The sequence below is a fragment of the Aplysia californica genome, unplaced genomic scaffold, assembly GCF_000002075.1.
Source record: "Aplysia californica isolate F4 #8 unplaced genomic scaffold, AplCal3.0 scaffold00506, whole genome shotgun sequence".
Lineage (NCBI taxonomy): Eukaryota > Metazoa > Mollusca > Gastropoda > Aplysiida > Aplysiidae > Aplysia > Aplysia californica.
In genome coordinates this window covers 112,600-126,271 of record NW_004797776.1, presented here as the reverse complement: position 1 = coordinate 126,271, position 13,672 = coordinate 112,600, and the positions used below count along the sequence as shown (strand labels likewise).

The following is a 13,672-nucleotide window of genomic DNA, read 5'->3' as shown; positions in this document are numbered from 1 at the left end:
ACTGCGAGTCTAGCCGTACTTAAGTACGGCTAGCCTCTTCCTTCTGACTGATCAGGAAATATGGCAACCACCTGAATAGGTTTGTGACTTGGACATGTAATCTTTTGATACTAGACCTAATGTCTCTTCAAAGCATATATTTAAAATTGAAAAAATAAACAGAGAAAAAAAAAACCCAACCGAAAAAAACAACAGGCAGACAACATCTCAACCCAAGTCTCTCAAATCATGTCAAATGGTGTGGTAATCTGTAGTCGGTGAGGAAAACAGGTACTCCCTGCTCAACCTCTATCTCACCCAGAACAATGAACAAAGACAACTCAAAAGCCAACACATTTTAAAGTAAAGTTAATACATAATATGTATGTAACCCTTTAATGAATAAAACAAGACCTCCCATTCAAAATGCACTATACTATATTATGCCTACTCTGCAAATTATTTTTTATAAAAGATTGTTGATTGTCATAGTTTTGTTGATCAGTCCAGTGTTCATACCAGTCCTAATAATAAAATAAGTTATGTCAAATCATAGACTGCGTAATGTAAAAAAAAGTTTCACATTTTGGATATGGTTTTGGAGATTAAAGAAACAACCCGAGTCTTAAAATTCATGCCCTAAATTTGGCAGATCTGTATTGCTACTAAACAACACTTTCAATTAACCTTACAATCAGCATGAGTTACCAATATAATAATAATTGATAAACAAAGTGGCTATTCGGACTTGAGTCCGAACAGCCGCTGGAGGCTATTCGGACTCAAATTCCAGTGCGTGTGCGTAATCACTGGTTGTACCGTAATACGGGGTGCCCACTACAGATGGGATCGGCCGATCGCGCCGATGGCCCGACTCGGTCGCTGAAAATCGAGTTGGGCGATTGGCCTGATCCAGCCGTAGTGGGCACCCCGTAAAATATTTATTTTCAGTTTCAGGCGATCGGCCCGATCCAGCCGTAGTGGGCACCCGTATAAGCGAGGTCTATTCTCGAGTCCGAATAGTCCCCCGTTGCTATTCGGACTTTAAACTACTGGTAGACTACATGTATTACACTGCGTTTCACGACTACTAAGGGATCAAAACATAAAATTCATAATCTAAAATCAGTCCTTTAAGACAACCCTTTCCTCCCCTTTCTCTCTCTCTCTCTCTCTCTCTTTCTCACTCTCTCTCTCTCTCACTCTCTCTCGCTCTCTCTCGCTCTCTCTTTCTCTCTCTCTCTCCCTCTTCTCTCTCTCACTCTCTTACTTTTCCTCTGTCTCTTTCTCTTACTTTATCTCTCTCCATCTTACTTCCCCAGGCCCGCCATCGTAGAAACCGAGGAAGGCCCAGGTCGAATTGCTTGTCTGCTTCACATCCAGTACACCTAGTGATTACACACGCATTTTGGAGTTTGAGTCCAAATAGCCACAGTAGGCTATTCGGACTCGAATTCAGACTCGAGTCCGAATAGCCGCGGCCAATAGATAAAACCCTTGCTCTCTCTCTCTCACCGGACACCGACACTGCTTTCAGTCTAGGCAGAAGGTCAAGTTAGAAATAATTTGAAAACAAGGCTCTATACTATGCTATAAAACAAAGGGAAGCTGCTTTTCTTCCTTTGAGTTTTTGAATGATGGAAATTTACCCTGAAATAGCATAGTATGTGTGTACATTTTTTAACATATTATAAATCGGGCCCATGGCAAAATGATGGCAACAATGTTAAAACAGACAAAAAACGAAAACAAAGCCCCCCCCCCCCAACAAATTTGAAAAAGTAGATTCCTTCTTTTTCACATTCGAGTTTGCAACCAAAATCATCAACATATTTGCCAAGTTTGTTCTAGGAGAAGTTGTAGTTGAGAGTGGAGCGTGGCGGAGCAAAATTAGTGGAAAGACTACCAATGTGAAAAACGTAGTAACTTCTTTGCAAATATTGGTATAGGGGGCATCATTCATGTAAATTTTCAACCCAATAGTCCTACTGTTTATTTCCCTTGATATAGCCTGAAATTTGCAAATAAAAAATTTCAAAAGAGTGTCACGTTATAGATTTCCACGTCCCACCAACTGAGGACAGACAGATAATACCATTATTAAACCACTGACCTCCAACATCACGCTCGTTCAAGGTTGGCTGTAATTGGTTGGGGAGAGGGGGGGAGGGGATGTCTACTCCACACTGTTTTCTCGTCACCAATGTCCAGTGGCAGCACTGATATATTCCCTATCCCAATCATCACTCATCAAGTTCAACTTCAATCACGATTCATCAGAATCCAATGTCTGGTAAAACAATTTTGCCCTTGCGCACTGCTTTCATGTTGTTACGAGCCTTTGACATATGTGTCCGTTTTGGATTTTCTGTCTTGCACTCGTGATCGAAGTGATAGGTCTGTTCACGGACGACAGTCAACCTGGGACAAACTGAACACGGTCTTGTTTTTTAATGCGAGTTTGAGAACTGGAAGACCAACTATGCTTTGACCCCAAGGACCTTACGGTATAGTATAACCTAACTAACTAGATGGGACAATCCTTTTTTACGCCATGTGTCAAGAACAGGCCCCTCCCACTTTTGAATTAGCGCGTATAACTCACTGGGCAAGCGGTAGTTTACACTGGTTACCGTGCTAAGCTAATACTGATCGTCCCGGGTGGTATTAATAATCATGAAATAGAAGAGGGGCGCCCCGTTAGCTCCGGTGGTATCATTCTGGATTATGGAGCGGATGGCCCGGGTTCGAATCCCAGACTGAACATTCTTGAACTGTGTCGTTTTCTGGAGTTTTCAAGGCTCTCAACCCATTGGCTCAGTCCTATAGGTAATGGGCGTTTTAAATAAGCTCATTAAACAGTGTTAATAGGGGTGTTAAAAGTAAGCCCATACCCCTTACTTACATTAAACAGAAAAAATTTCAACCTTTTTCCAACCTTTAGTCTAAAGTCTGAGCACTGAAGGAAAACAAATCAGACGTAATAAGCCTAGCCTCAGTTAGCATGTCCTCTTGCCGTTCTGGTCGAAATTAAGGTTTTAAAAAATGTTTTAGGTAGTGTTTTACTGCTCTTGCAACACAATCAGGTTATATAAGTGCCAGAGATTACAGGTGTTACAATACAATAGAGTAACAAACACGAAAAGGATAGGTAAAGACGATAGATATTTGATAGGAAAGAAGGAGTAGGAGCAAACCACACCAGAGCACCCACCAACCACCGGCAAATTATGTGTTTAAATTATGATGATGATGATAATAATAGAAATAAAAATCATAATCATAATAAGCATTATAATCATAGTATTACGTAAGTATGATAACACATTATCGAACTGTTGATCCAACTGATACAGTAATTTCTTCCGAGTTTATGCAGCATATCATCATTATACGTATTGTTTTAAAGTAATCAAAGTTGGGCATTTTGCACCCCCACCCCTCCCCCTTTTTTTCTCCCACACACACACTACACACACACACACATACACACACACTCCTTTAATGTTACTTCGTGTGTAGGGGCTTACATGATGTCAATGTAATAAACTCTAAAATTTTGCAGTCAAATGGAACCGTTCAGTCGGCCCCCTCAGAGTAATGATTAGTGTTCTTTGTAGTGGTTAGGCTCTCAGACTCGCAACCGTTAGGCCAAGGGTTTGATTCCCTTCAGGGACTCGACGTTGTGTGCTTGGGAAAGGCACTTTACACGAATTTTCCTCATTTCACCAAGGTGGAAATGGGTACCCCGCAATAGGCAGCGAAAAATCTTGTCAGTTTGTGAGTATTTGATCATGTACAATCCATAACTTGCACTGTATGCTTCCTGGGAAGCCGAGAATGTTTTCTGGTTGTTCTAGGTCTAGGGTCTGCTGAGGTAAAAATAGTTGTAAAACGTATAAAGCATGCTGTAGAGTGGGGATATGTGATAAATGCAATTATTATTATTAGCAGTAGTAGTATTCCGTAACAGCATGCCACTTCAACACCATAGTATAGTTAAGTTGCGATCTGTACTGACTTCTGAATGTTTCAGATGTCTGACCAGATGAATCGCCGACCCTTCACCATAATGCTTCTCGGGAAAGTTGGCCATGGCAAGACAGCCACGGCTTCGAGTATCCTTGAGAGAAGCGTTAGTCATATGGACGAGTCAACCACTGACGTATTCTTGGCTGGCAGCTGTGTCTCGGCTGATGGTGTCAGTAACATAGCTGTCATTGACTCTCCTGGACTTTTTGACACTTGGCCCATAGATGATGTGCTAGACACAACAAGGATGTTTGACCACATTAAAGAGGCTATCAACATCAGCGCTGATGGAATCACTGCCTTTGTCATAGTTTTTCGCTATGGTGCTCGTTATACTGATGACGAGCAAAAAGTAGTCTGTAATTTAGAGCAGACTTTTGGCCCTCGCTTCTTTGCTGAGCATGTCATTGTCTTATTCACTCACGGAGAAGATTATCGAATGAGACATGGATGCGCTCCTTTTGAGGACTGGGTGCTCTCCCAAATGGCTGATGTGCAAAAGCTGTATAACATGTGTCGAGGCAGATGTTTGCTTTTCATGAACGTAACTCGGTCAGTAGAAACAGCTTCTGAACAGAGGAGAAAACTACTGAACGTTCTCTCCGGAATGACAGAGAAATTTACAATTACTGATTACAGGGAAATGAGGCCTAATATCGATAAGCTTCTGTCAGTGCTTAAGAAGAGTAGTGGCGTTAGAGGTTTTCTGCGAAACATGTGGCATTGGTTTGGGAAGCCTATTTACCTAACACCTCTTTTCTTTTTACTCTTTCTTTATTACTTCCGTTTCCACTACCGGAGTACTGCTGAAGTTGTACCCTATAATAAGTTATAAAATCTTCCGAAGAAGGCCCGGTCAGGTGGTCACTAAAAAAAAAATTTGCGTCAGCTTTTAAAAGATAAAAGTTAAATCTATTTTCCTTCGCGTCTTTTGAGACACTTTGGCCTCATTGAAAAAAGCTGCTTATAATATTATATTGATATCAGCTTCCAGGAGAGTTTGGGGCTTGGGTAAAGAGAAGCAATGTACGGACATGATAAACGCAACTTTGTTTCGGGAGAAAGCAACACACAGGCAGAAACGACAGAGACAAAAGAAAGGAGGACTTACCTTACCACCTGTGACTACCTCCAACTTGTCACCAACTCGGAGAAGTTACATGTAATGGGGCTTTTAAAAAATCGTAGAAATCTTTTTCCCCAGGCTTTTTTTTTCAATGAAGAACAATGAAGAACATTGAAGAACAATGAAGAACAATGATGAACAATGAAGAACATTGAAGAACATTAGAAATGCAAGCGTGCTACCTTTTTTTGTACGTATTTTGTATGCCATTTTACTAACTGCATGAGAAGTTTCAACCCATCTTATCTCTTACTTCAAAAGATATGGTTGCTTTTGTAGGTTAAAGTAGCAATGAAGCTTGTAGACTCGATATAATGGTCATATATAGTATAGAGAGTCTGTAAAAATTAGAGAAGGCAGCACAAAAAGAGGGTATTAAAACAGGACCTTATCTGAACAGTACAGTGGAACTTGGATTTAACGAGCTCGGATTCAACGAGAACTCGGATTCAATGAGATTAGATAGATTCCCCTTTTTTTTTCTTCTTTAAAATCAATAAAAGTTACCCGGATTCAACGAGCACTTAAATCAGCGAACTCGGATTCAACGAGGTCGCTTCCAGGGTGAACAGCCCCCACAGACGTGACTTCGCTAATTTTTATCCCAGAACGAACTTCTATCTATTCCTGGAAACCATCCATTGCACGTGCACCGTGAACCATTATTCACTTAGCCGATTTCATGCGACCAATGAGCGGCCCTTCTTCCATACCAACACATGCATTGTTGGCACGCGCACGTGTCTACTCTGGCGTGAGCCGGGGTCGGATGGGCGGCCTGCACACATGTGGCTGTGTGTGCGTGTCGGGTGTGGGGGGGGGGGGGGCACTAGCGATCTGGGCGTTGAACGTCGCAGATACAAACGCGTCACCGCCTTTTTTTCCCCTTCGGCAACTGATCATTATTACAATAATAAGCTAGTCTTGACATAGATCTACGTAGGCTACTGAATTTTGCGCTGGTCTATGGAACTAAAAGTTGCCGTATGCTAGGCTCTACACAGGAACACAACTTTTTGGTAAACAATCGAGATGACACAAGCGTGTCGGTCTTTTTTTTTTTACACTGCTCATAATATGCAGTCATTTCAGACACTACTTGTGACTTCTCCTGTACATTACTTGCTCAGTGCCTGTAATTATCTACAAAAAACCTTGTGTTTGCTATAACGAACACTCGGATTCAACGAGATTTTAGGTCAGGCCCGACAACCTCGTTGAATCCGAGTTCCACTGTAGTGCCTTCCAAACATCCGCAGAGGCTCTCTGGAAACTGAGTTTTCATTTTTCCTAAGATTAAATCTGGACTTTGAATGTAAGAATAACCAATTTTATTGTTCGAGTAGAAATTGAACTTTTTAATAAAACGAAAACACACGATTTTAAACAGCTTTGTGACGTACTTTGACTTGCTGGTCTAATTGTCGAATGGCAAATTTCTCTCTAATGCAGACGGTTTTGCCGAGAAAGTGTTTATGAAGTTCTCCGACATAAGGCTTTCAATTAAATTCAATCTGTTTTATGTTGAGATTTATTCATGTTTTGTCATATGTTGAAATTTATAATTTATGTTTTGTCATAATTATGTTGAGATCTATTTATAGCCGATATATAGAGACTGCTTGACCATTTTGAAGGACCCACCCGCCCCACCCCAAAATCCTCTCAGCCCCAACCCCACCTTAATACGCCACATCGCGTTGCCAGGTAGAATAATATTAACAACCGATCATTGTTTCGCAGATCCAGGGGGAGGGGGGAGGGGTGTGATTTTGGCTTGATGGAGACTTCATTATGTTGTATCAGCCCTGTCAGAGACTTTTTAAAAAAGAAGAAAAAAGCACCTCCCTACTTGTATTTACCCATGACGCTGAAAGTGAAAGAAATGACTGACACCGATTTCTGACCCATTGATAAAAGCGACAAACTGAAAATTATTGTGAAGATCCTCAAAAGCAGGGCCCACTATTGGTCTGTGACATCAGATGGTCTGGAATTTTTTTCCTCAGTCAGTCCCCACTACCACTACTACCAGTATGGCCAGACGACTCAACATCGTGTTGATGGGCAAGACCGGCAATGGCAAAAGTTCCACCGGAAACAGCATCTTAAACAGTACCTCCTTCTTATGTCCTGATTCAGCAAGCTCAACTACCCAGGCGGTTGACTCGGACACCAGGGTGGTACAAAATTACGCGGTCACTGTTGTGGATACACCAGGGATGAGGAACAAGACAGATGACAGTGGGCGTGTCGACAGTTCCGCTGAAACATACGCGGCCATGGAATACATGAATACAGCTATCTCTCGTTGCCCGGATCAAGAAATACACCTATTCCTTCTAGTTCTACCCTATGGATGTACATATACCGGGGATGAGATCGGTGTGGTAAAGGACTTGACGAAGAAAGGTTATGCTGAACACATGCTGCAACGGACTGCAGTGGTTTTCACCCATGGCCGTGATTTTGTACTAAGATATGGTTCATCCCCTAATGCGTTTCATCAGTGGTGTTTGCGCCAAACTGGCAAACTAAGACAGCTACTTAGCAAGGTAGATTACAGATGCCTGCTGTTTGAAAACATACAGCCTGATGCCAATACACAGGCATTTCAAAGACAGATGGTCCTTGACATGGCTAACAATGTTCGCTCTCGTAGAGGCCCGTTCACTAAGAGGGGTTTCCTTAACTCACTCTGGTGGTGGGATAGGTTGTGGCTGGGTGAATGCAATATTCTGTAATTTGTAATACTATCATGCCTGATCTGGCTGCTCTTTGTAACCACGACAGAGTCGGATCCGTTGTGCTTTTGTTTCATCACTTTTAAATTGTCGTATTTTGATCGGAAGACTTTGGTCATAGGAAAATGTAGGGTTGTGTCGAAAGAGCCCTGTTCAAAGATCATTACCTTACATATGAAATTGTGGACAAACTTTACACCACAGAAGTGGACTGACGACATACAGATATAAGCTGCGTGTCCACCGAAGCAGAACTGGCCCGGTTTTTGTCGAGCTGGGCAAATTTCGGTCTGGTCGTTTCCGGCATATGTGCATGAACAGGTCAAAGGTTAAAGAACACAAGGCAGGACTAACAGCGAGAACAATTCTAGAGAAACGAACCAGTTGAAAGTTAAATACATGTGTGTACAGTCCATGCCGGCTTTAAGCACGGTCATCGGGAGAAGGCATAAGCGTGCTTAATGCTGAAGCGTGTGTTCATCACTAATTGCGTTCTTTGTGATTCTCTTAGCATACTCACTGCTGTTGTGTAGACTGTGTTCGAACTTCGGTGGGTCATCATGAAAGTATTGATCGTCTTGTAAATGAAGCGTGCCCGAAGCCGAAGTTACCATGCTTAAAGTTAAAGGCGTGTAATTTATATAGCAAAAATTCGGTTAGAGCCATTTAGCGTGCTTGAGTCCGAAACGTGCTTTATGCCGGCGTGCCTAAAGCCGGCACGGACTGTATATATAATATGCATTGAAACCGGTAGTCTTCGCGTAGACGTTGCTAAATATGAGGTGTTGATTACGAATAAACCATAAGATTTTTTTATGGGAACTTAAAAATAGACATATAGTAATTTTGTTCTTTTTTTTTTTCTCTGGCTGGGCTAAGGCTGATGAGTCACCAGACGACCCCACTAAACTGTGGCAAGCGGCATTCCAACCGACCCGACTTTCGTCGGAAACCTCACTGTTGGTTGCAAAGGTAATAAACTGGTACATGTACCATGGTAGGCCTACTATTTCAACTACCGATTTCCCGAGAGATGGACAACTTTTGTTCTGTTGGTTTCTGGTTTAGTGGACACGCGGACATAGACCTCCAGGCAAGACAAGGGTTTTAGGCCGTCTGACTGTTTACCGAAAAGCTTCAACTCTTTAAAATTTATATTGATACAAGCGCCAGTTGAACACAGGTACAAAGTATGACATGTTCCACAATATAGTTTTTCATTGTCCATTTTAAGCAGTCCATTTAAAATATTGCTTTTTTAAAAATGTTTCACAAGTAGGCTAAAAATACTCCGGGTGGGGGCACCTTGTAACAGTTTCACTTCTTTCTTATCTTTTCTGTTCTTATCAAAGAAACTGCTCATGCTCCAATTTCGGTTTTAATTTTTTTTTGTTGCATATCATGACTTAGTGTAATCAGGCGCTCGTCAATTTTTGGACGTTAATACATGTATCATGATACATCTTGCAATGTTATTACGTTGTGCTACTGTTATCGTTTTTTAATGTAGGTATCCCCCCCCCCCAATAGATACATTAAGTTATATGAGGAGCCCATTAGAACGATTGGTTCGGTTTGGTTTGCTAGCCAGATAGAGGGTGCAAAGCAATCGTGGCACAAACCGATCGCCTGACTTGTACCCTCAAAAAACAAAAACGTTTGTTTTCAGGCAACAAGTCAGGCGATCGGTTACCGACCCCCCAATGGGCACCCCGTATCGCCGAGCCTATCTGTCGAGGCCAACTCAGACCGAAAGGAACACCGCCTCCCAGCAGAAAGGTCGAGGTACAAAATATGTACTTGATAAAAATTCTCCCCTCTCGAGGATTGAACTCGGGTCTCTTGTGTGAGACAGCGAAGTGTCTAACTGCTACACCACAGACGTCAGTTTATTCGTCACCATATATGTCTCCATTACAGTGCGGTCCAAAATTCGTGGCGCAACTTATTGTCAAATATCTCCTCAACCATTGAACATATGTTCTCCAATTTTTGCATAATGGCTTGTTGTATCAATATGTCTTAACAAATCAAGATTTTTTTTAACGCCTGCTGTGGCGCTCATATGACCCTAAAACGCCTGCTAGCTGTATTCTAGAAAATTATTTTCCTTGATAATTATACTACATGTTGTAAAAAAATCCAAGTGGGTGTTTTCTATAGAGCTAGATTTTTAAATGTTTATCACAGCTGGGACAATATTGCTTTTAATAGCAGGTCCGTTTTGTTTTTCTAATGCTTAATGAACGCATGTTTTGAGAACCATTAGTGTAAAAAATGTGTTCGCTATAAAATTAATTTCTTGTAACAAGTTTTGCCACTAAAAATTGTCATTGATGAGCTGTGACGTAAGCCATAGAAATGTTTTCTAATCTAGCCCCAATTGTTCTGGAAAAATATGATTTAGTTATGACAAATTGATACTGATTGTAATACACACTGCTGTCCAAAGTATGGACGACATTGATTCACTCATTAAAGAGATATTTGAGAATAAGTTGTGCCTTAAATTTTTGACAACACTATAGATCTAGTTGATATTACACTATTACATGATTGATATGTAAAATAGTTGTATTATTATTATTATAATTATTATTACTATTATTATTATAAGCCTACTATAAAATAATATAAAAATGTCATTTTTTTCGTGTATATATAATATATATACAGTGGAGTCCACTTATAACGAGTCCGGAAAAAACGAGAAGTCTGTTATAAAGACACTATTCGAAAACCCCGTTTTTTTCTCTTCTTTACCTTTGTAAATAAAATACTGCTATAGCGCTATCAGACAAATACGCAGGTCGGTTATAGCGGAATATTGCTGCTGCTGTGCACAGTGCATAGGCCAATTATACATAATGTAAAACCTCGCCAGTTGAGAAACTTGTTGGTGATCTAGCGAAACAAAGAATGGGAGAGCCAACGTGTGTCAACAATGAAGGCCGGATCGAATGAGTAGGGAGGGTGTGGCATGCGCAGTCAAGCTGAACACATCGCGTGATAGGCCAGCGTAAACCTAGTTTAGATTATCAAGGTCTACCATGCCTCTCATTTCTCCTATGCGGGGATGGAGAGGTCACAGCAATGTGATGGATGGAGCGAATGTGTAACGTGTGCAAGCAGACGGAATGCACTACATGGTGGGTGGGGTGGGGGAAAAGACAGCAGGAGTTAGCCTAGAGACCTTTCTTTCTGATCGCCAACACCGAGCTGTCAGTCAACATCGCTAGCACTAGAGAAAGAAACCTGATTCGATTTTTGATCAAGAGACCTAGAGGTCATGTTGAAACAAAATCATCCTCATGGGAGATAGCAAAAGGAAATAAACAGAACATCAAACTCATAGATGCGGCCTACTTTAGTTTCCCTTGAATTTATTACTGGATCCCTTACAACGAGAATCCTGCTATAACGGACATTTTGCACCGGCCCCCTCCTTCTCGTTATAACAGGATTCCACTGTATATTGTTATGTGATGAAATTGTACATGTATCATAATATGTAGCCTACTTGTAATACGTTATTACGTTACATTTTTATAGTGTTACAGTCCAGCATGCACATAGCCAACATTATGAAACACGCACAATGCGCACATAGCAAACAGATTTCTGATTTTCAGGTCCCGAGTGTTTTTGTGGTTTATTTTCCTGTATGTGTGCAAGTTTTATTTGTACATGTGTATCTAAAATACGTACATGTGCATAGAGAATTCGAGAACTACCAAAAGATTTCTGCGTCCCGTAGATTTGGCCATGTGCGTGCTAGACTGTTTGTATATTATAATAATACATGTAATTGTAATGCTTTTACTAAATTACGTTACAACAATATTTTGATATTTGGTTGTGTAACTGTAGATCTATACAGATCTAGATTTATCTTGTATCATTGTAAGACCTTTACCCTCAGAGTATATATAAAGTTGTTTCTTCTTTCTTTTGTCTTTTTGTTTTTGTATCTATTGGCTGGTTTGATTTTCGTGTCAATTTCAACACTGCTAGGTTACCCAAGATGAGGCAGATTCTCCTTTTTTAAAACGTCCCTATCGACACGCAATATTCAGATCATTTTGGAAGTGAACTTCCGACCTTGTCTGTAAGGGCCAACCTGGGCTGAAAGGGATACAGCATCCCAGCAGAAAGATTGAGGTATTTGATAAAGATTTTCTCCCCACTCGGGAATCGAACTCAAGTCTTTTGCGCGCATCAGCGAAGCGCCTAATTAATTGCCACACCGCAGAACCTCCAACTTTACATCCATCTTCGATATGACTCAACTAAGCGGGTGTGTAAAACATGTATGTATGGTTCCCAAACAAAGCTCGTTCACACCACCCTGCTCGGAATTTGAAGCCGAGTTCTTCAGTTTGTGATCCAGCATAACGACGATTGATCTGATGGTGCGTCCGTTATACGAGTATATCCGAGATATATATTGTAGATGTTTTACGCGCCCAATAACACAATTTAGATCAATTAGGAGACAGTCTTCCCACCCTGCCCGTCAGTGCTGACAACCTGGGTGCAGATATTTTGTGAAAAATGTAGTTTTTATTTTCACCTATGAACTCATGATGTTTTGCTGGAAGAGCCCAGATCAATCTAACCAAACTGATCGGTGACGTCACAGAGAGCATTCACATTACATTAAAAATTATGCTCTGTTTAGGTATATGTGCTTAAAAATAACAAGGAAAAAAAAACTGTCCCCAAAGATTGTGGCAAAATCCATGTTGGTACAGGTAGGGCCTGCTTATTGACAAAGATTTCTTAATTTTTATGAAGTTGGTGATTTTACAACGCCATTGGCACAATTAAGATCACTTCGAGGTGGGCTTCACCCTTGCCTGTCAAGGCCAATCCGGGCTGGAAAAAAAAAGGCGTGGGGTGGTGGGGGGGGAGATACGACATACCAGCAGGGAGACTGAGATATCCGATAAAATTTTTCCCTACTCTGGAAAAGAACAATTGTCTTCTGTATGCGACGACAAATCACCTTATCGCTACACCACAGATGCTGGTCACATATTGTGGTAGAGGTCTATGTTTGTATGTGTGTGAGCGTGTGTCGTGTCTGTGATTGTGTTTTTTTTAGTTTTAGTAAGAGTTTTACGGCCTTTGCAACACAATAAGGTCATATAAGTGCCGAAGAAAAGAGGTGTTACAACAGAGTAACAAACACAAAAAAGGAGGAGGGGAGATAAAGACGGCAGATGGTTGATAGGAAAGAAGAAGCAAACCACACCAGAGCACCCGCCAAGCACCCACTGCGATTGTGGTATATTGGTACAAGTGTCAAGGATTGCGTTTTTGAGTTTGAGTAAGGAGAAGCAGATCGACACAATAATGGCCATTTATTGTTAGGAAAAGTAAGATAGACAGACAAAAACAACAGAGGGAAAGTAAAAAAAGAAGTAGGACCTACCAGTGGCGCCCTCCAACCACCCACACGTATTACCATAAAAAAAGCACAATGAATGACACAATATTTCCTAGTCAAAGTATCAGCACTTGCCAGTAATAAAATTTACCATTGGAAAAAGACGTTTAAGTGAAACGAAGTAGGCCTACAGCAAAAAATAACATTCATACAGCGCTAGGAAAAAGTAAGACAAAAGTAATAGAGAAAGAGTTTAAAAAATAAGAGTAACCAATGGCATCCTTCCACCATCCACTTGGTTTTATGATGAACACTTGAGTAAATGAATAAAAGCTCTTTAGTGAGTTCAAATACTACCATTGACTTAAAGGAACAGATGTGACCCTTCTTTCCACCTCT

The 13,672-nt window shown here is 41.0% G+C and overlaps 1 protein-coding gene and 1 long non-coding RNA gene across 3 annotated transcripts in view; both read left to right on the top strand.

The window, feature by feature from the left end:
* LOC101845488 overlaps nucleotides 1-9,408 on the top strand; it is an 11,634-nt gene extending 2,226 nt beyond the window's left edge. Inside the window, exon 2 of one of the 2 annotated variants that reach the window (XR_001185155.2) lies at nucleotides 8,761-9,408. This is a non-coding gene — a long non-coding RNA (immune-associated nucleotide-binding protein 3). Of the gene's footprint in view, nucleotides 1-7,146; nucleotides 8,055-8,760 lie in introns of those variants that run through there. The other variant, XR_004858965.1, reaches the window with a different exon arrangement.
* LOC106012797 (GTPase IMAP family member 7) lies at nucleotides 4,046-5,239 on the top strand (the record flags this gene model as incomplete). The annotated part of the gene is given in 1 exon segment (XM_013086799.2): nucleotides 4,046-5,239. A coding segment is annotated over 1 exon segment (795 nt). The 3' UTR covers nucleotides 4,847-5,239.
* Nucleotides 9,409-13,672: the final 4,264 nt, after the last annotated feature.